The sequence below is a fragment of the Chiloscyllium punctatum genome, chromosome 15, assembly GCF_047496795.1.
Source record: "Chiloscyllium punctatum isolate Juve2018m chromosome 15, sChiPun1.3, whole genome shotgun sequence".
In the NCBI taxonomy this organism is placed as follows: Eukaryota; Metazoa; Chordata; class Chondrichthyes; order Orectolobiformes; family Hemiscylliidae; genus Chiloscyllium; species Chiloscyllium punctatum.
The window spans coordinates 60,773,174-60,800,265 of NC_092753.1; the positions used below are offsets into that span (position 1 = coordinate 60,773,174).

General features: G+C 40.5%; 1 protein-coding gene across 1 annotated transcript in view; it reads left to right on the top strand.

The window, feature by feature from the left end:
• Nucleotides 1–4,425: 4,425 nt before the first annotated feature.
• wars2 (tryptophanyl tRNA synthetase 2, mitochondrial) overlaps nucleotides 4,426–27,092 on the top strand; it is a 73,294-nt gene continuing 50,627 nt past the window's right edge. The window contains exon 1 of the mRNA XM_072585259.1: nucleotides 4,426–4,645. Within this exon, the coding sequence (XP_072441360.1) occupies nucleotides 4,553–4,645 (93 nt within the window). The 5' untranslated portion in view covers nucleotides 4,426–4,552. The remainder of the gene's footprint in view (nucleotides 4,646–27,092) is intronic.

Below are 27,092 nucleotides of genomic sequence, written 5' to 3' on the forward strand. Positions count from 1 at the left end.
TCACAGACCTAAGACACTCTACACTTAATACACACATACATACACTCTCTCTCACACTCTCAACCCTGAACCCAGACAAACACACACACATACAAATAGACACAAAAACCCACATGCACACATATATTTTGTGGGGTGAATTTGTACTTGCAGAGTTACACTGTACTTTGCTCAAAAACTGCATCAATTCATATAAAACTCTGTTACCTCACTTTTTAGATTAGAATCAATCGAAACATGATGGCATTGACAGAGAACACAGGGGGCCATTACCTTCAACATATTGCCTAGCTAACACCAATTGTTACAGCTAACCTGAGAATGCAACTTTTGAAAAGGTTTTGTGATTTACACATGAAAGAAGTGAAACTATCATGGTATTCGAACAGATGAAAGACTCAACAGACAATCAAAGTATTTTTCAACATATAGTTTCAGTTACATCACACTGTAAACTTTTGCTATAAATTCTGTGCCTTACAACTGTATCCTCCATAACCACCTGATGAAGGAGCGGCTCTCTGAAAGCTAGTGCTTCCAGTTAAACCTGTTGGACTATAACCCGGTGTTATGTGATTTTTAACTTTGTACACCACAGTCCAACAGCAGCATCTCTAAATTAGGAAAATGTCAGTTTACGTGCATAGGATAGGGTGGGGGGAGGGGATAGGAGTAAATGGTAGGTGGAGATAGAGATCAAAGAGAGAGAAGAACAGTTGGGCAGACAAACGAGTGGACAACAATCTGGCCAGGAGGGTGAATAACTGTTAATGGTGACTATTAGTGGCTTATAGTAGGTAGTGTGTATTGGCAGATATGTGATAACAAGAATTGGTGTGTGGGGCAGAGCACTAGGACATGGGAGAGTTCAGGCCCTAAAGTTGTTGAACTTGATATTGAGTTTGGAGGGAGCATGGTCCCCAAGCAGAAAATGACGTAATTGTTCTTCTAACTTGTGCTGAGGTTCATTGGAGCAAGATGGCGATTTTGGGTAGGAAACAGGGTGGTGTGGTAAAGCCCCAAGTTCAATTCCTGTTGAGTGCTAAAACATCAGGATATTGATAATGTAGATACTGAATTTCAAAAGGAGGTGGTTATACTCATTTTTTTGTTGGAGATGGTCTTTATTGGCACTTGCCAAGAACAAATGTCACTTCCTAATTGTCAGACAAAGCTAGATATTCCTGCATATGAACACAGTCTGCTTCGGTACCTGAAGAGTGATGAATAGAGCTAGGACACTATGCTGAGGAGTACCTATAGCAATATACTGGGACTGAATTAGACATTTGAGATAGGGATGACTCCAACCAGTGGAGAAATTTCCCCTGATTTCCATTAATATCAGTTTTGCTGTTCTTCTTGATGCTATACTCAGTTAAATGCTGGCTGAAGGCTGAAAATGTGTTGCTGGAAAAGCACAGCAGGTCAGGCAGCATCCAAGGAGCAGGAGAATCGACGTTTCGGGCATGAGCCCTTCTTCAGGAATGAGGAAAGTGTGCCAAGCAGGCTAAGATAAAAGGTAGGGAGGATGGGCTCGGGGGAGGGGCGTTGGAAACGTGATAGGTGGAAGGAGGTTAAGGTGAGGGTGATAAGGTGAGGGTGATAAGCCGGAGTGGGGGTGGGGGTGGAGAGGTCAGGAAGAAGATTGCAGGTTAGGAAGGTGGTGCTGAGTTCGACGGTTGGGACTGAGACAAGGTGGGGGGAAGGGAAATGAGGAAACTGGAGAAATCTGAGTTCATCCCTTGTGGTTGGATGGTTCCTAGGCAGAAGATGAGGCGCTCTTCCTCCAGCCATCATGTTGCTATGGTCTGGCGATGGAGGAGTCCAAGGACCTGCATGTCCTTGGTGAAGTGGGAGGGGGAGTTGAAGTGTTGAGCCACGTGGTGGTTGAGTTGGTTGGTGCGGGTGTCCCAGAGGTGTTCTCTGAAACGTTCCGCAAGTAGGCGGCCTGTCTCCCCAATATAGAGGTGGTCAGGTCAGGTGCAGCGAATGCAGTACATGAAGTGTGTGGAGGTGCAGATGAATTTGTGGCGGATATGGAAGGATCCCTTGGGGCCTTGGAGGGACGTAAGGGGGGAGGTGTGGGCGCAAGTTTTGCATTTCTTGCGGTTGCAGGGTAAGGTGCCAGGAGTGGAGGTTGGGTTAGTGGGGGGTGTGGACCTGACGAGGGAGTCACAGAGGGAGTGGTCTTTTCGGAATGCTGATAGAGGGGAGGGAAATATATCCCTGGTGGTGGGGTCCATTTGGAGGTGGCGGAAATGACAACGGATGATGCGATCTATATGAAGGTTGGTGGGGTGGTAGGTGAGGACCAGTGGGGTTCTGTCATGGTGGCGATTGGAGGGGCGGGGCTCAAGGGTGGAGGAGCGGGAAGTGGAGGAGATGCGGTGGAGAGCATCGTCGACCATGTCTGGGGGGAAATTGCGGTCTTTGAAGAAAGAGGCCATCTGGGTTGTTCGGTATTGGAACTGGTCCTCCTGGGCGCAGATGCGACGGAGACGAAGGAATTGGGAATATGGGATGGCGTTTTTACAGGGGGCGGGGTGGGAGGAGGTGTAATTGAGGTAGCTGTGGGAGTCGGTCGGTTTATAGTAAATGTCCGTGTTGATTAGGTCGCCCGAGATAGAAATGGAGAGGTCTAGGAAGGGGAGGGAGGAGTCTGAGACGGTCCAGGTAAATTTGAGGTTGGGATGGAAGGTGTTGGTAAAGTGGATGAACTGTTCAACCTCCTCGTGGGAGCACGAGGCAGCGCCGATACAGTCATCGATGTAGCGGAGGAAAAGGTGGGGGGTGGTGCCTCCAACGCAGCTACACTGGCACCTTCCATATCTGCCACAAATTCACCTGATATCAAGGCTAGTCACTCTCCCCTTACCTGAGTTCAGCTGTTCACTCTATACTTGGACCAAAGCTGTGATAAGGGCAGATGATGAGTTTCTCCAGCAGAAGCAAAACTGAGCATGTGTGAGCAGTTTGTTGCTTTGTCACTCCCACTTGATAGCTTTGTCAATGAGCCCTTCCACAACCCTGCTTTTTATGGATGGGACAGCTCTGGGAAGTTTGACCATATTGCTAGGTAGATGCCAGAATTGCAACTATACTGAAACAACTTCACTAATGTCCTTCAACTTCTGGATTCACTTCAGTCTCATGATCCTTGTAATGTATTCATAAGTTATAGGCATGCACAGTGTATAAAGATGTCATTAAATTTTGGATGTAGGTTTGCTTGCTGAGCTGGAAGGTTCATTTTCAGACATTTCGTCACCATGCTAGGTAACATCTTCAGTGAGTCTCCAGACGAAGCACTGCTGGTGTTTCCTGCTTTCTATTTATATGTTTGGGTTTCCTTGGATTGGTGATGTCATTTCCTTTCTTTTTCTCATCACTGAAGATGTTACCTAGTATGGTGATGAAATGTCTGAAAATGAACCTTCCAGCTCAGCAAGCAAACCGACATCCACATCCTCAACCCGAGCTACAAATCTCACAAAACTTGCTAATGTCATTAAATTCAGGAGCTAGAGCACTTGGTGTCTGACTTCTTTTCCAAAAGCTTCTCAGTACACAATAGAGTTTAGCAAGACGATGGAATTAAGATACAAAAGTACAGGGGCTGTGATGACCTAAAAATCCATGATGAAGTACCCACCCAGTGATATGGGTAGTAGCCTAATTCATCAAGATGTTGCCTGGGCTGCAGAGACTCAGCTATGAATAGAGACTAGTTGGTTGGAGATTTTCTTAGAGCAGAGGAGGCTGAAAGGGGATCTGATTGAGGTGTGCAAATTTATGAGGGGCATTCATAGAGTAAATCGGGAGAAACCTTTCCTTAGTCAAGGCAGTTTGGAGGAGACTTGAGGAATTTTGTTTCAGGGTTCTGGGTATCTGAAACTCATTGGAGTCAAACAAAAGGCTGGAAGAACACAGCAAGCCAAGCAGCATCGGAAGGTAGAGAAGTCAATGTTTTGGGTATTTACCCTTTTTCAGGACCATTACTTTGTCTATTTTGGATTCCAGCATCTGCAGGGATTTTTTTTGTCTCTAATTTGGAACACACTGTCTAAAAGTGTGGCAGAGGAGGGAACCCTGAAGATATTTAAGATCTACAATGAATGCTTGAAACACTGTAGCACACCAAGTGCTAGGAAACAGAATTGGAATAAATAGATGTCTGATGACTGGCATGGACATGGTGGACTGAAGGTTTTTTTTCATGCTGTAAAGCTCTATGACTCAATGACATTCAAATGGGGAGATAAAGACTACCCAGCACAGTAGGAATTGCTTTGACTCACTTGCATTTGTTTTGCAGTTAATGCAACCCCAGGAGTTAGAAAGAGCTTACTTTTCACCAGATTTATGTCCCTGGCTTTATGCTGAATGCAACAGCATCGAAGGTTTAACCCTTTGTTAATTTGCTGGGGGAATGAGAAGTATACAATCCTTCAGTCAGACATTGATCAGACACTGACCCTGATTGTCCACCAAGGCAAAGGGGCCTCCGCGGTGATGTCACACGACCTCACTGCTGACCTTTCACCTGAAGATGGCGGCGCCCGTTGTGAAGAGGGTGATGAGGTTTCCAGTTTCTAAACTCGGGGTTGGATCTTTCCGCGTCGAATCTAGCCTGGCACCAAAGGTATTTGCGCCACCCGAAGCCTTTCGTTGTGAATCTGCGGTGACTCCCCCCCCCCCCCCTCAAACCTGCCCAGGCAGTGAGCCGGAGCAGCGCGGCCTGTGCTAACTGATAGCCGGGGAGTGTAAGGCTTTGCTGCATGGGCTGGCCCCCTGCTTTGGATCCGGGGGCTGTGACACAAACGTTACGGGTACCACGATCATTTTGCCGTTGCAAGATTATCTTGTCCCTGAAACAAAGTCAGAATAATTTCTGTTCTCCCTCTGCTCCCCAGCTGCAACCATACGGCTAGTATAAGTATGTGTGAAGGGAATATAAATATCTCTGGTTGGTAATTTATCACACAGTGACACTTTGGGTGCAGGGAGGAAGTCGAATCGTTACTTTTTTGGTCTCCTGAATCAATGTGTTGTGTAGTTTAGATTTGCGAGTACTTCATTTTAATATTTAATTCAATTATGTGTATTGCTATTGTTGGCTGTACCTGGATTGTAAATTGATGGATTGTTAGGTGTGTAAGGTAAAAGCAGTGGTTGAATTGCTGCAATTATCATTTTAGATAATTATGGTGCTTCTAGAATTTGCAGCCCCAATAGTATTTCCTTTATAATTTTTTTAAAAATGAATAAAAACCTACTTTTAATCAAATGTTCATATATATTATGTGGAGATGCATCTCCAGGGCAAATGGGACTTGAATCTTCCAGCACAGATAGGAAGGGAACTTTGTGGCTGTAATATTTTTGTGTACAAAGTTAAAAATCACGACACCAGGTTACAGTCCAATAGGGTTATTTGGATGTACAACCTTTTGGGGCACTGCTCCTTTGTTAGGTAGCTAGCTGATGGAGGAGCAGTGCCCCAAAGGTTGTACTTTCAAATAACCCTATTGGACTATACCTGGTGTTGTGTGATTTTTAAAAACGTTTTCCACCCCAGTTCAAAACCGACACCTCCACATAATATTCTTGTGTAAGCAATTGATGCTGATGATTCTTTTCTTTTGAGTGTAAGTATTACAACCAGCTGAATTAGTATTACTTGTTAACCCAGAGAGCTTCATTATGGCAGAAATTGCTGGCAAAACTCAGGTCAGGCAGCATCTATCGAGAGAAAAATGCTTTCTGAAGAAGGCTCACTGGACCTGAAATATTGACTGCTTTCTCTTCGCAGATGCTGGCAGACTTCCTGAGTTTCTCCAGCAATTTCTGTTTTTATTTGTTTTCCAGCATCTGCAGTTCTTTGCCTTTTGTTTAGAGCTTCATTCTGACTATCAGTTGAACTGAATCTGCTAATTCAGCTTTATAATGGTGTCCAAGCCAGACAAATTCCCAGCCTATTACGTTTGGTTGCACCTCTCATCAGTCATAGAAGAAAAAAAGAAATCATTGTTCTTTATTTATTATAGAGTCCTAGAGATGTACAGCATGGAAACAGACCCTTTGGTCCAACTTGTCCATGCCGACCAGCTATCCCAACCCAATTTAGTCCCACCTGCCAGCACCCGACCCATATCCCTCCAAACCCTTCCTATTCATATACCCATCCAAATGCCTCTTAAATGTTGCAATTGTACCAGCCTCCACCACTTTCTCTGGCAGCTCATTCCATACATCCTCTGTGTGGAAAAATTTGTCCTGTAGGTCTCTTTTATATCTTTCCCCTCTCACCCTAAACCTATGTCCTCTAGTTCTGGACTCCCCAACCCCAAGGAAAAGACTTTGCCTATTTATCCTATCCATGCCCTTCAATTTTGTAAACCTCTATAAGGTCACCCCTCAGCCTCCAACGCTCCAGGGAAAACAGCCCCAGCCTGTTCAGCCTCTCCCTGTAGCTCAAATGCTCCAACCCTGGCAACATCCTTGCAAAATCTTTTCTGAACCCTTTCAAGTTTCACAACATCTTTCCGATAGGAAGGAGACCAGAATTGCATGTAATATTCCAACAGTGGCCTAACCAATGTCCTGTACAGCCGCAACATGACCTCCCAACTCCTGTACTCAATACTCTGACCAATGCATACCAAACGCCTTCTTCACTATCCTATCTACCTGCGACTCCATTTTCAAAGAGCTGTGAACCTGCACTCCAAGGTCTCTTTGTTCAGCAACACTCCCTTGGACTTTACCATTAAGTGTATAAATCCTGCTAAGATTTGTTTTCCCAAAATGCAGCACCTCTCACTTATCTGAATTAAACTTCATCTTCCACTTCTCAGCCCACTGGCCCATCTGGCCCAGGTCCTGTTGTAAACTGTGGTAACCTTCTTCGCTATCCACTACACCTCCAATTTTGGTGTCATCTGCAAATTTACTAACTGTACCTCTTATGCTCGCATCCAAATCATTTATGTAAATGACAAAAAGGAGAGGACCCAGCACCGATCCTTGTGGCACTCCACTGGTCACAGCCCTCCAGTCTGAAAAACAACCCTCCACCACCACCCTCTGTCTTCCATCTTTGAGCCAGTTCTGTATCCAAATCTCCCTGTATTCCGTGAGATCGAACCTTGCCAACCAGTCTTCCATGGGGAACCTTGTACTTGTTTCTCTGTGGTAAGTCAAAATATATCCATATAAAACAACTCCTTGAAATTTAACAAATTCCATGTATACATACCCTTCTATACTAGGGAGTGGAGTAAGAAGGAAATGACATGAAAGATGAAATAAAATGATAACGAAAGAAAATAAAATGGACAGTTGCAAGTGATATTGGATGTTGAGTCATGGAGTGATCGTTAGAAGTAGTGATGGAGCACTTAAATCAGAAGCATTGTGAGATTTTTAAAGATGGAGATGTAGGTGGTGAAATATAGGAAGGGAGTTACAGAATTTTTAAAAAATGGCATTCATGTAAGTGCTTCAATACAATATATGCTCTTCACTGCCAACAAAGTACTTTGATGTACAGTTAATGTTATAACATAAGAAGTGTGCCAGCCAAGTTGCACACAGTGCACTCCCACAAATAGCTGTGTGATAACAACCAAATTATTTGCTTTTGTGATGTTGATTCAGGGATGCATGTTGGCCAGCATCCTAAGGATAACTCCATTGTTCTTCTTTGAAGTAGTGCCTCGGGATCCTTTTACCTCCATTTAAGAGGAAAGATGTTGTCTCAGTTTTAACATTTCATCTGAAAAATGACATATCTTAAGTAATGCAATGGAATTCAGAATTTTGTGCTCAAATGTCAGAGTGGGATTAGAACACAGAATGTTGTCACTGAGACAAGCATGTTACCAGTTGAGTCATGACTGACATGTAAGAAAGAGGCTACCAATAAGAAGTGGACGATTAATGCTGGTTAATTGCTGCAGTGTTATTATAAAGTAATATTTCAAAGACCACAATTGTATCAGCCTCCCATTGTTGAGTTGAAGCAATTGTATTTTAGTTTCATTGGAATCAGGCCTTGGTTCATTATGGTATAAATATCGCAGCACTGTACAAGATATTCAATTACAGATTTACTCATATCCAGCCTAGTCAGTGTATAATATCACCCTTTCCTCCTAGAATTTGCTTGTTATTGACACCTTAATCAAACTCACTTTTTCCCACTTTTTTTTTCCCTGGTTCTAAAGAGATGGGAAGAGCAAAACTTCAAGTTTCAATAGTTGAGTATCTCAGGGTTATTATTAAATTATGCATGTTTAACAAAGTAAAACACTGCAAGGCACTTTACAAACCACCATCAAACAAAATTAGCACTAACCTACATAAAGAGGTTTTAGGGAAGATGACTAAATTTGTAGGTTTTGAGGAGTATCAAGATATGAGCAACAAAGCTCTGGATGAGCTGAATTTTAAAGAGACTGAACGCAGAATTTTTTTTTAAATGCCCATCTGGGTCACATTTTACCAAGTGATGATGTCTGTGTTTATCAGAATATGAATTCTCTTTTAAGGCAAAATGGTTTGAAAATCATAACTTTTAAAATGGTTAAAGATAATATAATTTATTTTAATGTTTGTTGCAAACTCGCTGTCTTCTCGTCAGACTGTGGAATTAATTATCCTTAGATTATTCTACAATAATTTCAGCAATTGCAGTACTGTTAAGCCCATAAAATTTTAACAATCTGCTCTCAATCTCTGTAGAGTGATTGTTAAAAGTACGCATGTTAACTTGGCTCAGTGAAAGCATTTGCAACTGAGTCAAACAACCTTGCATTCAGTCAAAAATCACATCAGGTGATAGTGGAGGACTCAATCCTAAAACAATCACCTGATGAAGGGAGCGACGCTCCGAAAGCTAGTGTGCTTCCAATTAAACCTGTTGGACGATAACCTGGTGTTGTGTTTTTTAACTTTGTACACCCCAGTCCAACACCAGCATCTCCAAATCATGACTTGCATTCAGTTCCCACTGCAAAGCCGTCAGCAACACAATACTGTTGCACTATTGGAGGTGAAATCTTTCAGATTACGTACAATAGCAAATCTATATAATCTTGTTCAGGTGGATATGGAAACTTCTATAGCACTGATCAAAGTAAGAAATATTTATATCTGAATAAACATCTCCAGATAAAAGACAAGATCTCTCTGTGAATCTTGAATGTATTTTGAGTGCTATGTTTGTCTTCATAACAATGCTAGCATTTCAAAAGTAATTAATTGGAAATTTTTTCATTTGTAATGTACAGCTAAGTGAGGCTACATAATTACATTTTGTCAAATATTTATGTAACCTTTAAAATGTACCAATTTTTAAGTGAAAGTTCTTAAAGGAATGCAATTTTTGGTCATTACCCCCAATGAAGGCTTGGCATTATTGTATTTTCAAGGCTGGATTGCTGAAACATGACAGTTATTTCCTTACTCTTTCTCAGTGCAGAAGACCAACATATGATGGGAATGAAGGATAAGGAAAAGAATGAGATATCAGTGGCTACATTTGGAAATACTTTATGGACGACTGTGTCAATCAGCAGAACTACCAGCACTATAGGCAAAGGATAACATTATTTAGAAGGTTCATATCTGGCACAAATTCACACTGTTCATAAAGTGTAAAGAGTGCTAATTGCTCATATTTATTCTCCATTAAAGGGACCAATCAAATATTCATAGACTTAAATCATATTCCTGACTTTTAGAAAGTGAAACGAATTGAATTCCTAAAAGCCTTTGTAGAGGCCTTATTGGGACCCCATATTTTGCACTGCGTACCAAAAAGAATGAAGTTACAATAGTGTAAATTTTTGGGGAGGATTAATTGCACAATTTGCTGCAAACCTATCTCATTATCCATAAAATGTGAAAGAGTGTTGAATGGCTCAGGTATTTTGCATTAAAGCAATCAAATAAAAAATCTTCATTATCTCCATAGGTCCAGCAATTTTTTCTTCCCTCCCCAGCACATATCCCCAACTGCAATCTCTGACTTTTTTTTCACTGTAATCTTGAACTCAATTTCTGGTCGAATATTTTCCTCTTAATGGTTGAGTTATTTGTTGTGTCCTCTTTGTCTTCTCTCTCCACCTCTCCACCCCAAATGAGGTTTTGCAGTTATAATGTCACTAAATACTAAAGGGAGAATAATCAAAGAATGAAAAGAGGAAGAGAATAAGGAAACATAGGACTAAAACTTGCAAAAGAGAATGAATGGGTTTGTGGCTTTGTTGGGCTGAGGAGCTGGGACTGTGTGGGTATTTGGAAAGAAGCAGAATAAAGGAAAACAAGGAAAACCTAGCTAATTTTCTGAAGAGAGATGTCTGTCTTGCTAGAAGTGTGAAGCAATAGCAGCTCTGGTCTCATCCTCTTATTTGATTCAGGCTCTCCTCAATCACTGCTATTCTCATTCCAAGGTACAGTCATTTTACCCGTTCTTCCTCCCAACTCGCATATTAAATCAATAAATTGTGAATGCAATGGGATGTGAGATGTGGTTGTAACTTATTGCGTTCCGACAATTATTGAGGTTAAAAACATATTCTGGAGTGTTGCTTCATCTCCGACTGGGAAGATGTCTATGGCTCAAAACACTTGAACTTCTTTCTTGTAAGTCCAAATGGAACTTGCCACAACTTCCTGGTTCTAAGCATTTTAAGTTTGATGTAAAGTTGGGTTTTACATGATTTGTTTTGATGTAGTGCAAAACAATGAGTATGGTCCTTAATAGGAAAACTTTATGGAATGGTTACCAATGTCTTAAATTTAAATTGCTGGCTTATTACTTTAGCTTAAATTCAAATTAGGTAGTTGACTACTTCAGACACAGAAGTTGTTTGATTCCATATAAAGTAGATAGATATGGTTCCAACTTTAATGCAGATAATCAAAATCTGAAATAAAAAGGCAAAATGCTGAAAGTACTGAGATTGGCAGCATCTCTGCAGAAAAATATTCCATACTGTAGAGATTCTATGATTTTATGATTTCAGATCAATGAACCTGATGTTGGTATATTGGTCCCAGCTTTTGTCTTTGCAAGACTAGTTGAAAAAGTTGCAACAACAGATTGAATGAATGATAAAGCCATGTTCATTAAAGCTTCTTTATTTTGTATTCAGAGAAATAAAGTCATTTTTGTTCCTTATCTGTGATTGGAAGAATTTGGTTTCCTAAAAAGAAAATTCAAATATTTATTGCTTTCAAAAAATAGCCAGCCATCTTTATGGGATATATTGTTCATGCTAATAATTGAATTGAATATGGATCACATTATTTTTAAACAATTGCACTTTGTACACAATGTATGTTCTAATTCCCAGCATGTCTTTGTTATTTCATATATGTTCTTTGAATATTAGATTCTATACTAGCTAAATGTTGTAATTGGAGCAGACCATCTCTTACTTTGTATCTATAGTATTTCTAGCCATCTTCTCTCTGAATCTTTTGATATTAACTCTGTAATGCCTTTATTTTCTTTTACTGTCAAGTTTCTTTTTTATTATCATTTGTTGTCTTTCAGCTTTCTTTGTTGTCAACATAATTCCAAAGTAACTCCCCTGTCACTTCACCGTACCCCTTTCTTTCTGAGTACTATTTACATGAATGTTTTAATGACAGGATTTTTCAGATAAGAGCAGTTGCCAGTTGATTCTCTCCAATACCTTACCCAATGAATAAAAGATCAGCTGTAAAATTAACATGCTTTTCAACTTTGCTAGGCCTTGTAGTAATTTACGAGTAAATTCGACTTGAGATTGAAAGAATGTGTGTTTACTTGTCACATGCAACAATGCTAGTCACTTTAGCTTTCAGAAACCATGTGTGAAACAGATGTTTTTTTTGAGGACACATTACAGTAGAACCACTGACTGGAGAGTACATCCCACAAAAAAGGAATCCCTTACAAGTTACCAGATGTAAAGCAGTGAGGATTTTCCTTATGAGTTGCAGAAATTATACATGCACGATTTATAAATTTGATTAGACATTTTATAAGCTATCTTTTCTAATTGGAGCAGACTTTTAAAAAATTCTGTCAGCTGACAACATGTCAGTGATAGAGTAGATGTATCCCAGCAGTTCTTCTGCATTACTGATCAAGCAAGGTTCTTAATGTGATTTTGTTCAGTTCCAGTTCATGAGAGATGAGAGTTCATGAGATCTTTTCTGAAATTTGTAATTCAATTGAAGGAAAGTGCTGAAGTTCCAGATTGCTTTGGTATTAGTGATGCTTATGAAATTGTTTCCTTTTTCAGAGTGTACCATATATGCAATGTAAGAATTATTTAGGCCATGGAAAGATAATGGATATTTTATTAAAAATGTATTTTCCTGAAGCAAATGGTGACTCCCTTTGTTTTTAGTAAACCACTGAACTTATTTAACAAAAAAGAGTAATGGAACAGAATGCAAGTATTAAAATGAGCTTGCACTTGGTTACCTGTGCGTAACAATTGCAGTGAGAATTATCAGGAATAGTCTGATGGATGGGATTATGGAATAACAAAATAATTTGTGTCCCAAATGTTAAACAGAAATGGGACATAAAATGGGACAATGGCACAGGAGAGGAAATCATTTGAGGAGGTCGTGTTGGGAGCGTGAAAAATGGAGACAACAGTGAATTACAATGAAATGGAGCACAAAGGAGAAGCTATGGAGAAACTATGAATAAATGGTTCCAAAATACTAAATGTCACATTAAGCAAGATAAAGAATCACAGTATGCTATGTTTGTAATAATCACAAGACACTACTGGTAATGCTTTCCAGAACAGTCTCAATGGAATAAACAGATGAGACCAGATTAGGATGAATTAAACGTAGAGTTGAATGGTTACCTTGACATAAAAGGCCATGTCAGGAAATGTGAAGGAATTTAGAATAATTTTTTGAAGGAAGATGTAATGATAGCTATTTTTCTAAACACAACTCCAGAGTTTAGGTTTGAAAATAGATCTAGAAGGAGTAATTGGGTTGTTGTGACTGCGACAAGATGAGATTGAGCAAACATTATAGTTGGACTGCGGGAGGGAGATGCACTTTGCAATGTCAGGACAGAAGAGGGAGACAGTATACCTGTGAATGGAGTAGATGGAAATTTAGAAGCTGTCAAGCATGTGTCTTTTTTTTTGGAGTTCATAAACTGCTTATGTTTATTGTCAGACATTTGGATTGAAGTTACAAGCGACAGATATCCAAGACATGGTTTGTGATGGAAAGAACAAGAGCAAAATACTGCAGATGTTGAAAGGCTGTAATTAAACCAAGAATGATACAAATATTCAGCAGGTCTGGTGCTGTCTGTGGAGAAAGAAATTGCAGTAGTATTTGAAACATAGCTCCACAATTATTGCTGGACCTATATGTTAACAGCACTTTGTGTAGGCTGTGTTTGCTGCCACCAAAATTGCTGGGGGCACACTCGCCCCCACATGAAGTTGCAGTGCCTGTGACATCACAGCCAGCAACACCACAGTTAGTGTTCTGCATCAAAGAATAAGCCCATGAGTAGCATTGAGCAAGTCAAAGATACCTTAACAATTGCAACAACAATAAAATTGTTCTTTTTCAAACATTTTCCAAAGTACAGGTGCTTGATGTGACTCCACCAACCTAATATGTTTAAAGATTGTAATTTTCACAGAATATTTAACCTCAAAATACCAGTCAAAAATCCTAGGATCATGGTTTATTTTCTGCCCTCGTCTTTAACACTTGGTTGACCCCTGCTTACCACTTCACTCCTCCGCAACCCTCATTGTCTCCCTGCCATTCGCTGCCCCACTTCCTTGCTGTTTGCTCCACGTAATTGAAATAACAGAGTGTCACCCTCCCATTTGCCAATGAAGAATCCACACATGATGGCCTCTGAGGTAGCAAGCAAAGAGCCACATGAGCAAGTGGGTGTCAGCCTTTCAGTGGGTGCAAAGTGAAGACATAGGTGGCACCAGTTTCCTGTTCCAGTCTAGCTGCAGGACATAGTGTTTCTATTTTGATTTTGTGATAAGGAAAAGAAGGTTTGGAAATGTTCTTGAAATAGTAGGAATTTTCAAGGAAAGTGAGCAGTTGTAAACTGATGTTTGAACCAGGGAGTGTACCATTGAAACAGAGGTTGGAAATTGCCTCTGTCATAGTGTGAAGACCATTGATGCGAATCTGACTAATTCGAAGTAAATTAGTACAGGTATCAATGGTGATGGTATGTTGGACTAAACAGAGAAGAATTACCCTTTTATTTTTACAATGAAAGTGGAGATGTTTTCGGTTGTTACAGTGTGGAGTCATGGTTGCAGCATCTAAAGCTAGCAAGTCAGAATGTATATTAACGATTTCACTGAGGAAAGTGCACATCATATCAGCAAGTTTGTGGATGGCACAAAGCTGGGTGGGAGAGTATGCTGTGAGGTGGATGCAGCCAAGCTTTAGTGTGGACAAGTTACGTAAGTGGGCAAACACATGGCAGATGCAGTACAATGTGGATAGTTGTGAAGTTATCCACTTTCGTACCACAGCTAGTCAGGCAGATTATCTAAATGGTAATAACGTGGGAAAGATAGAGATCTAACGAGACCTGGGTATCCTTTTATGATAATTGGTTGAAATAAGCATACAGATACAGCACGTGATAAAGAAGGCAAATGGTATGTTGGCCTTCATAGCAAGAGGATTGGAGTGCAAGAACAGGGATGTCTTGCTGTAATTTATACAGGGCACTGGTAAGACCACACCTGGAATATTATGTGCAATTTTGGTTTCTCCACCTAAGGAAGGATTTTCTGGTTATTGAGGGAGTATAAAAAGCTTTACCAGACTGATTCCTGGATTGATGGGACTGACATATAGGGTGGACTGGATCAGTTAGGACCATATTCAGTGGTGTGTAGAAGAATGAGGCAGATATTATAGAAGCCTATAAGATCCTAATGGATTAGATAGGTCAAATGCAGAAAGGGTGTTCTCATTGACCAGGGAGTCCAGAACCAGGGATCACAGTCAAAGGATGAACCTTAGTCCTTTTAGGACAGGGATAAGGAAGAATGCAGAGTTATAGGGATAGGGTTAAAGGGGTGAGTCTGGCGGGATGCTCTTGAAGGGTCGGTGTGGACTCAATGGGCTGAATGGCCTGCTTCCACACTGTAGGAATTGAGCTTGTGAACATCAAAGACTCTCAAGAAAGACCAAAATATTTCTTCAGACTAAAGGAATCAAAAGATAGGGGTAAAAGCAGGAACATGGTACTGAGTTGGATGGTCAGCCTTGATCATATTAAATGACGGAGCAGGTCTGAAGGGCTACTCCTGCTACTACGCTTTATGTTTCTAGGTTTAAAAAAAAATGAAGTTTTCAAAGATTGGCTTTTGTTAAAAGCAGAAAGCTGGTAGATGGGTTGTGTGTAGAATGTTGGAGTTTGGCAATGCTTACAAATGGAGGTTGGGTCGGGCTGAAGGAGCCCGGGCAGATAACGAGGCAAATTCATGGAACTCGAAGTCTGAAGGATAAACAGACATTGCACAAGTTTGAATGAAAGTAGAAGGGAGGAGATTTGGGTTAACAAAATGCTCAAGGGTTTGGTAATGATTCTTCAGAGATGAGATGGTCTCACTGATGTAGGTGAAATCTGGTAAAATCATCTGCTACCAAAATAGATTTTTAGGCAAATTGATTTAAATGTGGACGTCACCATATCTGGGACCTTGTGCTATTTATTGAGAGCACCTCATAGAACATAAAACATAGAAAAGTACAGCACAGAACAGGCCCTTTGGTCCACGATGTTGTGCCGAGGATTATTCCTAATCTAAAATAAAATAAAATAACCTAACCTACGCACCCCTCAATTCACTGCTGTCCATATGCATGTCCAGCAGTCGCTTAAATGTCCCTAATGACTCTGCCAGTGGTGGTGGTAGAAGCAATGCATTCCATGCATTCACTACTCTCTTTGAGAAGAAACTACCTCTGACATCTCTATACCTTCCTCTTAACAACTTAAAACTATGACCCCTCGTGCCAGTCAATCCTGCCCTGGGGAAAAGTCTCTGGCTATTGATTTTATCCATGCGTCTCATTGTATACCTTGATCAGGTCGCCTTTCTTCCTCCTTCTCTCCAGAGAGAAAAGTCCGAGCTTAGTCAACCTCTCTTCATAAGACAAGCCTTCCAGTCCAGGCAGCAACCTGGTAAATCTTCTTTGCACCCTCTCCAAAGCCTCTGTATCTTTCCTATAATAGCGTGACCAGAACTAGACACAATGTTCCAAGTGTGGTCTCACCAGGGTCTTGTAGAGCTGCAGCAAAACCTCACGGCTCTTAAACTCGATTCCCCCTGTTAATGAAAGTCAAAACACCATATGCTTTCTAAACAACCCTATCCACTTGGGTGGCACCTTTGAGGGATCTATGTACTTGCACACCTAGACCCCTATGTTCCTCCACACTGCCAAGAACCCTGTCTTTAATCCTATATTCAGCATTCAACTTCAACCTTCTAAAGTGCATCATTTCACATTTATCCAAGTTGAACTGCATCTGTCATTTCTCAGCCCAGCTCTGCATCCTGTCTATGTCACGCTGCAGCCTATAATAGCCCTTGATACTATCGACGGCACCTCCAACCTTTGTGTCATCGGCAAATTTACTAACCCACCCCTCAACCTCTTGATACAAGTCATTTATAAAAACTACAAGCATAGAGGCCCAAGAATAGAGCCCTGCGGGACACCAGTTACCACTGACCTCCAGGCAGAATATTTTCTATCTACAACCACACTCTGCCTTCTGTCAGCCAACCAATTCTGAATCCAGACAGCCAGATTTCCCTGTATCTCATACCTCCTAACTTTCTGGGGAATCTTATCAAATGCCTTGCTGAAAACCATATACGCCACCTTCATCAACCTGTCATGTCACCACCTCAAAGAACTCCATAAGATTTGTGAGGCATGACCTGCTCCTCACAAAGCCATGCTGACATTCTCAATGAATATAGACAGTGGTGAAAGGGAGAGTGTGTTGGTCAGCTGTTGACACAAGATTCACTGTAGCCTAGAACTTAAAGAACTCTTATGTAGTGATATACATGGAATAGAGTAGGAGGCATTATATGCTAAACCAGGTGCTGTTTATGTTTTGACCACACATGCACAGTTTTTATTCCAATAATAACAGACATTATTAAAGTACTCATGTCCCAAGACATGCAGAAACATTTTATTGCCATTGTATATATTTTCTAAGGGCCAATACAGTAGCACGTTACTGAACTGGTTAGAAATGGTTGAAATTTATAACTTACAATACATGTCTGTTTTCCGTCCCCTGTTCTTCTCTGCAGACTAAAATACTACATCTACATTTTTTGCACAGTATCTTTTCTTCAAAGCTGATATTTCCTGCTCAAGAAGTTTGAAATCACAAGGTAAAACAGGATCAAACCGTGAACTGTAGTTCCATGTAATATTAGAGATGCCAGGTGGACTGTCCCAAGGGTCCTGGCAAAATAATGGAATGAAAGCCTTGTAAAATATATAAAATGAACAATATGGTCTTATTTAGAGGCATACTGTAAAGTTTTAAGTGCAGTAAGTGTGCCACTTTATCCTTCACAAATCCAAAATTCAGTTTGAAAGGGAAAAATATGGTCTCGTCTAAAATTTTAAAATAATTTCTAATAAATGAGTAACTACTGATTCAAAAATAAGAATGGAAATGATGTGGTTGTGTAATGGTAGCTTTGAACACTTAAGATATAGAATACAATAGGAAATCTCTCTGCTCAAAACCTGGGTTCAGAATCACAAAATACGAAGTTATTTGTTTCAATTAAATGTAATCTATTCTCTGGCACTGGATTGTTATGTGATTTTCTTTCCACTCCATAATTAAGGTGGTTTCAGTGACTGCTTCCTGTACTTAGAAGTATGTATTAGGTGAAATACATGGTCTTTCCTTAAACAGATTCCTCAAAGCTTCTTATTGACCATGTGTTGGCAAGTTCCATAATAATTGCTTTGATTGCAAACTGTTTATTACACTTAACAAAACTTTTGGATTTGAAATTTATTGAATGTCTTGTTAACTCAGCTGAACCAACAGTGCAGCAAGCAGAAAATAAATAAATAGAAAGATTGTTATAAATTGGCTTTATAGTTTTCTTTCTTTTAACTTGAATTCAAGTAAAACCATGCAAGCTACTAAGTGTTTCCTTATTTCCAAAATGATGCAGGATGTTATCAGAAAAACAGTGAATTATTTGAAGGGACAAAGTAAATACATTGTAAGTCAATAATTGGCCCAGAATTTGATGGAGTGTGTCAACTCATAACCTGCCTTGTTTGGGGTTTGCGTAAAGATTTGTCACTCGGTTGCCAGTTCCTGTGGTAGTGGGTATGTTTGCTGAGCTGTGAAGTTGACTTACAGACGTTTCGTCTCCTGCCTCAGTGACATCTTCAGTGCTTTGGAGCCTCCTGTGAAGCGCTGCTATACTGTGTCTTCTGCAAATGATTTGGCTCTGTTCCTGCTGCTTCCGCTTGCCAGTTTGTTGTAGTGGCCGGTATATTGGGTCTCGGTGAATGTGTTTGTTGATGGAAACCGTGGATGAGTGTCATGCTTTTAGAAATTCTCTGGCTGTCCTCTGTGTAGCTTGTTCTATGATAGTTGTGTTGTCCCAGTCGAATTTGTGGTCCTTGCCATCTGTGTGTGTGAATACTAGGGACAGCTGGATGTGTTTAGTGGCTAGTTGGTGTTCATGGATGCAGATTGCTGGTTATCTGCCTGTTTTTCCTATATTGTATTCCCTGCAGTCTTTGCATGGAACTTTGTAAATTACGTTAGCCCTGCAGATCATGGGTATATAGGGTCTTTTATCCTGGTGAGTTGTTGTCTGTACATGACTGTTGGTTTATGGGCTGTCATGAATCCCAGTGATTAGAGAAGTCTGAGTTCTGAGTTCTGAGTTCTTAGTTCTGAGACAAAGTCTATGCTAAGAACGATATCCCCCCAACTTCATCCGCAAATGCCTAACAGACAAACAACACGACGATCACACGACTAGCTGTCCCAGATGAGAAGGACCACAACTTCAGCGAGGACAAGACAACGGTCATAGGACAAGCTATACATAGGACAGCCAGAGAATTTCTAGAAGCATGGCACTCATCAACAACCATGTAGACCTAAACGCAATAAACCAAGCACTGCAATGAACAACCGGAAGCAGCAGGAATGGAACCAAATAAGTTCCAGAAGAGACAGTACAGCAGCACTTCACACGAGGCTCCAAAATACTGAGGATGTCACCCAGACGGGACGAGACATCTGCAAATCCAACTTCTCAGCTTGGCAAACATACCCACAACCGCAGCATGCCTTGTTAGACTTTACCTCCCTTCAACTTCAGCTAAAATCTTTTGCCTTTAGGATTGCTGGAAGTGGGAAGTAATAATTGCCTGTTGTGAAACTGCGAGGAATTCAGGGCATCTAGGACTTTGGCAAGCAATCGGACTCACAATATTCTTAAGCAATTTAAAGAACAAAGAGGAAAGGCAGTGAAGGAATCCCATGACCTAGGAGTTAAATTGAATTAAGAAAGAGAAACCCGGAAGCATGAAAATTTGAATTGAGGAAAACTAAAAATAAAATTTAGGGAAGTATTATTTTTAAAAAAAGAACCTATGAGAACAAAATTTTCTGATCATAGGAATAAGTATCAGTAATTTCAATTTCTTTCCTGCTCTGGAGAAATCAATTGGCTTTGCAGGAACATCATTAAATGAACTTTTAACGATGCTACCTATCCTAACTGTGTGCATATTTATTAGGAAAGAGCAGCATTATCTTGAAATTCACGGTCTTGTGCTCCTATTTTCACAAGCATGGTGGTTAAAATCTTGTAACAAATTGTGGCAGTTTGGACCTCCTGACGTGTATCAACTTGCGAATTGTTGAGTGGCTTTATAGCAAGAGTAATATAGATGTTAAACTCATCTTTATTTTCCAAACAATTTCTGGGCCACTAAGTGGGGCTACACAGTGGCTCAGTGGTTAGCACTGCTGCCTTGCAGCGTCAGGGACCCGGGTTCGATTCTATCTTCAGGTGACTGTCTGTGTGGAGTTTGCACATTCTCCCCGTGTCTGTGTGGGTTTCCTCCAGGTGCTCCAGTTTCCTCCCATAGTCCAAAAAGATGTGCAGATTAGATTAATTGGGACAAATTGGGAAACTGGCACAAATAACATAGAATTTTAAGCACAAATTGGGTCAGGTGAATTGGCCATGCTAAATTGCCCATAGTGATAGGTGTATTAGTAGGGAGTAGGTGAATGAGTCTGGGTGGATTACTCTTCGGAGGGTCGGTGTGGACGTTTTGGGCCGAAGGGCCTGTTTCTGCACTGTAGGGAATCTAAGCTATCTAAACTCTAAAATGCTATAACAGTTCATCAAATAGAATACCAAAAGGGATTATATGTATCGGTAGCATCATTTTCAATTTCACTCCATTGCCTGAAGATGCAATCTTTTTCAGTGCTGTCATGCCATAGGAAGCATGGAGTTAAAAGTGGAGCTGTACTTACAAGTGTGTGATTCAGATGGAACCAATATAGAAAGTGTAGAGATTGATGTTTCTGAGCTTCACTTTCATTTGAAATTCAATCTTGGGAGCTTAATTGACCCGGTTTAACCATAAAATTAGGCTTGAATGTCCATGTACATCTCGCTTGCAACATGTGGGGTTGTGGGCGGAGGGGGTGCAGGGGTAGCAGTTGTCACACGGCAGGTATTTCCTTAAGATATCGAGTTATATCTACCATTTCAAATCTCCTTTTATTATTTTCACATGCATCTTGCCTTACTGGAAAATTTTAAGTGCTCTGTTTTAATTATTACTTTAAAAACATGTTTTGCATGTAATGTTTATATTGTCCGCTCTCTTCGGGATACCAAAACTTGTTCAAAGCCATGTGCCATAATGAAGAAGCTACAAAATGTAATTACTGTTGGATCTGCACTACTGACTACACAATCCAACAACTCAGGAACAATGTCAATCCTATAAAATGTGTTCCTTGCTACTGAGAGTGCCCTAGAATGATCTACAAGGCAGCAAGGGCCATTAGTCAGTTTACTGGGCAGTAATAAGACTAGATTAGATTCCCAACAGTATGGAAACAGGCCCTTCCGCCCAATAAGTCCACACCGACCCTCCGAAGAGTAACCCACCCAGACTCATTTCCCTATAGCACCTAACACTATGGGAAATTTAGCATGGCCAATTCATCTAATCTGCACATCTTTTTGGAATGTGGGAGGAAACCGGAGCACCCGGAGGAAACCCACGCAGACACTGGGAGAATGTGCAAACTCCACACAGTCGCCCGAGGCTGAAATCGAACCCGGGTCCTTGGCACTGTGAGGTAGCAGCGCTAACCACTGAGCCATCATGCCGCCCAATGGGTTTGGCATGGAATAATGCAGGCTGGAGCAACAATATGTTTTAAAGTCCAATATTGCACTAGTTTCTCAAAGGATTATTGTTTGCAAGAATTATGTTGGATAATATTGTTCCAGGCAGCAGAGAGGCACTGGAATAGGAGGGCTCAGTGAGCTGTAGTACTCTCAGCTGACAAGGGATGGGCCTCCAGTCTGAAAAGCAACCCTCCACTACCACCCTCTGTCTCTACCCTCAAGCCAATTTTGTATCCACTTGGCAAGCTCTCCCTGAATCCCATGTGATCTAATTTACTAATTAGCCTCTCATGCGGAACCTTGTTTAAGGCTTTACTAAAGCCCACATTGACAATATCTACTGTTCAGCCCTCATCAACGTTTTTGGTTACATCCTCAAAAAAACTCAAATCCAGTTTGTGAGACATGATGTCCCATGACTATCCTTAATCAGTCCTTTTCCCTCCAAATACGTATAAATTCTATCTCTCAGAATCCCCTTCAACAACTTACCTACCACTGACATCCGATTCATCGGTCTAGAGGTCCCAGGCTTCTCCTACAGCCTTCCTTAGATAAAGGGATAAGATTAGCCACCCTCCTTTCCTTGGCAACTCACCAGTGGCCATAGATGACACAGATATATTTTCTAGGAGTCCTGCACTTTCTTCCCTGACTCTCCACAATATCCTGGTTCAGGTCCCAGAGATTTATCCACCTTTGTTTTTTAAGGCCTTAGTATCTTCTGTAATGTTGACTGTTTTGAAGACATTAATATATATTTCCCCGAGTGCCCTAGCCTCCATGTCGTTTTCCACAATAAAAACCAGCCTAAAATATTCATTTAGTATATCTCCCACCTCCTATGGTTCCCCACATAGACAACTTTGTTGATCTTTTAAGGGGCCTATTCTTTCCCTAGTTGCTCTTTTGCTCTTAATTTACTTTATAGAATCTCTTTGGATTATTCTTAACCTTATCTGCTAAAACTATCTCATATCTCTTTTTGCCCTCCTGATTTCCCTCTTAAGAAAGATCCTACACCCTTTATACTCTTCAAGAGATTCACTTGATCCCAGTTGCCCATTCCTAATTTATGCTGGCTCCTTATTTTGCCCAGTGCCTCAATGTCTTTGTTTATCCAGTTAAAAATCACACAGCCCCAGGTTACAGTCCAACAAGTTTATTTGGAAGCACTAGCTTTCAGAGCGCTGCCCTTTCATCAGGTGATTGTGAAGCAAGATCATAAGACACAGAATTTATAAAACAAGGTTACAGTGTCATGCAAGTAAAATGATATATTTAACAAACCTAGAGTCTTGTTAAGTCTTTCACCTTTTGGGATGCGTTACAGGTTTTGGTTCATTAATATGTAAATCCTAGAACTTCTTTGGAGTCACATTCTCAAGATAACTTAAGACTTTATTTTGAAGAAAAAGGTAGCATCTCAGCTCAGACAATGAATTAAAGGTGTGGGATCGGAGTCTGTCTGTATCCCAATCTTGAGTCAGACTGGTTCTATTTCCAAAGTGGAATTTAGAAAATATTATATGGATTGACTGCATTGTCTGCCTGCAGATTGTGCATTTTTTGAGCAAAATAGAATGTATCTGCATATATAATTCTGCACCTACAAGTTCACCCCATTGACTTGTATTTGTGTGTGTGTGTGTGTGTGTGTGTGTGTGTGTTGTGATTGAGTGCACATGAGAATGTGTTTTTGCATGAGTGCAAGCTTGTTAAAGTGTGTGTTTGACTGTGATGGGGTATAAGCCAATGAGAGGGTGCATGCGTGTGTGGGTGTGAGTGTGGGGGTGTATGTGTGTATAAATGAGAGAGAAAACCGAAACCTGTAACCCATTCTAAAAGCTGAAGGTCTTAACAACAATCTAGGCTTGTTAAATATATCATTTTACTTGCATGGCATAGTAATCTTGTTTTATTCTGTGTCTTATGGTCCTGCTTTGCAACCGCCTGATGAAGGAGCAGAGCTCTGAAAGCTAGTGCTTCCAAATAAACTTGTTGAACTATAAACCTGGTGTTGTTTAACTTTGCTGAAAATGTGTTGCTGGAAAAGCGCAGCAGGTCAGGCAGCATCCGAGGAGCAGGAGAATCGACGTTTCGGGCATGAGTCCTTCTTCAGGAATCAGGCTTATGCCTGAAACATCGATTCTCCTGCTCCTTGGATGCTGCCTGACCTGCTGCGCTTTTCCAGCAACACATTTTCAGCTCTGATCTCCAGCATCTGCAGTCCTCACTTTCTCCTGTTGTTTAACTTTGTCCACCTCAGTCCAACACATCATTTGTTCATCCATCGTTTCCGACACTTTTCAGTCTTATCTTTGACTCTAGCAGGAACATAATGCCTCACTTTTGAAAGCCTCCAACTTGCCAGTCATCTCCTTACCTGTGACCAGTGGTGTTCTGCAGGGATCTATGCTAGGTTTGTACATTTGCAGATGACACCAAAGTTTGTGGTATAGTCAACAATGAAGGTGGTTATCTAAGATTACAAAGAAATCTTAATTAATTGGGTCAATAGGCTGAAGAGTGGCAGATGGAGTTTAATTTGGATAAATGGATGTTGCATTTTGGTAAAACTAACGAGGGCAGGACTTCTACACTTAATTGCAAGGTGCTGGGTAGTTTTGTCAAATACAGAGACCCAGAGGTTCAGGTATGTAGTTCTTTGAAAGTTGTATCACAGGTAGACAGGGTGGTTAAGAAGGTATTCAGCATGTTTACCTTCATGGCTCAGACCATTAAGTATAGGAGTTGAAATGTCATGTTGAAATTATACAAGACATTGGTATGGCCACATTTGGAGCACTGTGTTCAGTTCTGGTCGTTCTGCTATAGGATGTTACTAAATTGGAGAGGGGTTAGAAAAGATTTCCCAGGATGTTGCTGGGACTGGAGGGTTTGAGTTTTAAAGAGAGGCTGGATAGGCTGGGCCTTTTTTCACTGTAGTGTAGGAGGTTGAGTGCTGACCTTGTAAAGATTTATAAAATCATGAGAGGCACAGATAAGGTGATGAGCTAATGTCTTTTCCCTAGGGTTGTGGAGTTCAAAATTAGGGGGCATATTTTTAAGGAGAGAAGAAAAAGATTTAAAAGGGACCTGAGGAGCAACCTTTTCACACAGAGGTGGTTCGTATGTAGAATGAACTGCCAGAGGAAGTGGTAGATGCAGGCACAGTTACAACATTTATAAGACATTTGGGCAGGTACACAAATAGGAAAGGTTTAGAGGGATATGAGCCAAATGCAGGCAAGTGGAACTAGTTTCGTTTGGGAAACTTGGTTGGAATGTATGAGTTGGACCGAAGGGTCTGTTTCTGTGCTGTATAACTGTATGACTCTATTCTTAAAATACATGCTTAATTGGAATAAATTAATTTTAGGGTTTTTTCAGGACATCCATAGCTACTTCAGTGGCACAAAGCCTTGAGGAGAGAAGACAGCAGTTAAAATAATATTACGAAAATAACAGGGTGCCTAAAACCTTTAATTATGTGCAAATGCTGCACGCAGGCAAGGTTGGATGCATGGAAAAACAAGGCAATCCAAAAGCTGCTGTCAGAATCATGCTGTTCTGCCATTAACTTTGTAAAAATATGCACTAAACTCACTGCAGTATGGAGGTATGTCTGTTTTAGCCTAATTTTTCTTAATGACATGATAAATGTTAGTGCCGACATTGAAATAAACTGTTACAAGTATAGAATCTTCAAGCTTTAATTATTGTTAGAAATTTTTAAAAATGTCAGACATTAAATTTAAAAAATTGTCCCCTTCCTCTTTCTCTCTGTACCTGACTTGATATTGAATTCACCCACTTTATTTTACACTTGCCTTTCATATTGTTAATTTCAATCTGTTTAAGGAAATGTGCAGTTGCTTGCCTTGTTTGCCCAGCTCCCAGTTTCTCTCACTGTGACTGCAGCCACTATCATGTGGCTATCGCCCCATCTGAAAAGCTGATATGTCAGAATTGAACAGGCCTTCACACTTTCCAACTGTTAACATTCAGCTTTTTGGGTGGCAAATGAATCTGATTTATACCGAAGATGTTTGAAATCAGTTAATTTGGTCTTTGTGCATGACTGATGTGGCAGCAAGTTTGCTAATGGAATGTTGGTTGCTTTGTATGTGATTTTTTTATTCTCCTTGGCACAAATTTTACAGTTTTTTTTCCCAATAGTCAAAGATCTGGGAAAATTAAACTCATCAAAGCTCAAGCATTTTGTTATTTAAACTGTGCCAAAAGTAGTGTCAAACTGTAACAGGATCGTACAGTAAATAGTCATAGAGCAGTGCAGCATGGAAACAGACCCATTAATCCAACTCGTCCATGCCGACTAGATATCCTAACCTAATTTAGTCCCGTTTGCCAACATTTGGCCCATATCCCTCTCAACCCTTCCTATTCATATACCCATCCAGATGTCTTTTAAATGGTGTAACTGTACTAGCCTCCACCACATCCTTGGCTGCTCATTCCATTAGCACACCACCCTCTGTGTTAAAAAGTTGCCCTTAGGACCCTTTTAAATATTTCCCTCTCACGTTAAACCTATGCTGTCAACTTTTGGACTCCCCACCCTGTGGAAAAGACCTTGGTTATTCACCCTATCCATGCCCTTCATGATTTTATAAATCTCTCGAAGGTCACCCCTCAGCCTCCAACGCTCCAGGGAAAACAGACCCAGTCTATTCAGCCTCCCCTTACAGCTTAAATTTTCCAATCCTGGCAACATTCTTGTCAATCTTTTCTGTACCCTTTCAAGTTTCACAACATCCTTTCTATAGCAGGGAGACCAGAATTACACACAGTATTCCAAAAATGGCCTAATCAATGTCCTGTACAGCTGCATCATGACCTCCCAACTCCTGTATTCAATGCGCTGACCAATAATATGGTTTAATTGCTTCTACAACTGATCTATGTTACAACCTGGATAACTTGTGCTGTATTGAGTTTAATTTGAGGCTCCCAATCAACTTTGTCAACTATCAACTTTGATATTCCCTCCAATTTCTATTATATGGATTATTACATAAATCCATAAGAAATAAGTCATCTAAGGGTTGGAGGGCTGCAACACCTATATTTTAATATTAAACTTTCATTGATGAGCAATTGAATAGACTAGCTTGGATGCTAATGCTTGAGCTTTGGTATCTTAGGGAACCCTGTTATGTTCAAAAGCACGCTGGTAAAGTGTTAAACAGAGGTCCTGTTTGCTCTTTAAAGGAGATGTAAAAACTCCTGCAGTACTATTTGAAGCACATCAGTGATCACTACATAACTAAAAATAATTTATTGTCTGTCAAGAACTTTGTATTGTCCTGATGCCACGAAACACATTATATATGTTTTCTTTATTATTTACAAAGATGTTCAAGTACGTGTTCAGTTTCTATAATTTTCTTTTTGAGTCAGAGTGTTTGCAGTGATCCTTATTGATATGCAAAGATGCAGCGATTGTTATTGTGAAGTTACTTATGCAAGCTGTATCTGTCATTTGATGAATCACCAATTAATCCTTGTGTGTGTGTGTGGTATGAAAGGAGAAATGTTGGCCTAAAAACCAGGAAA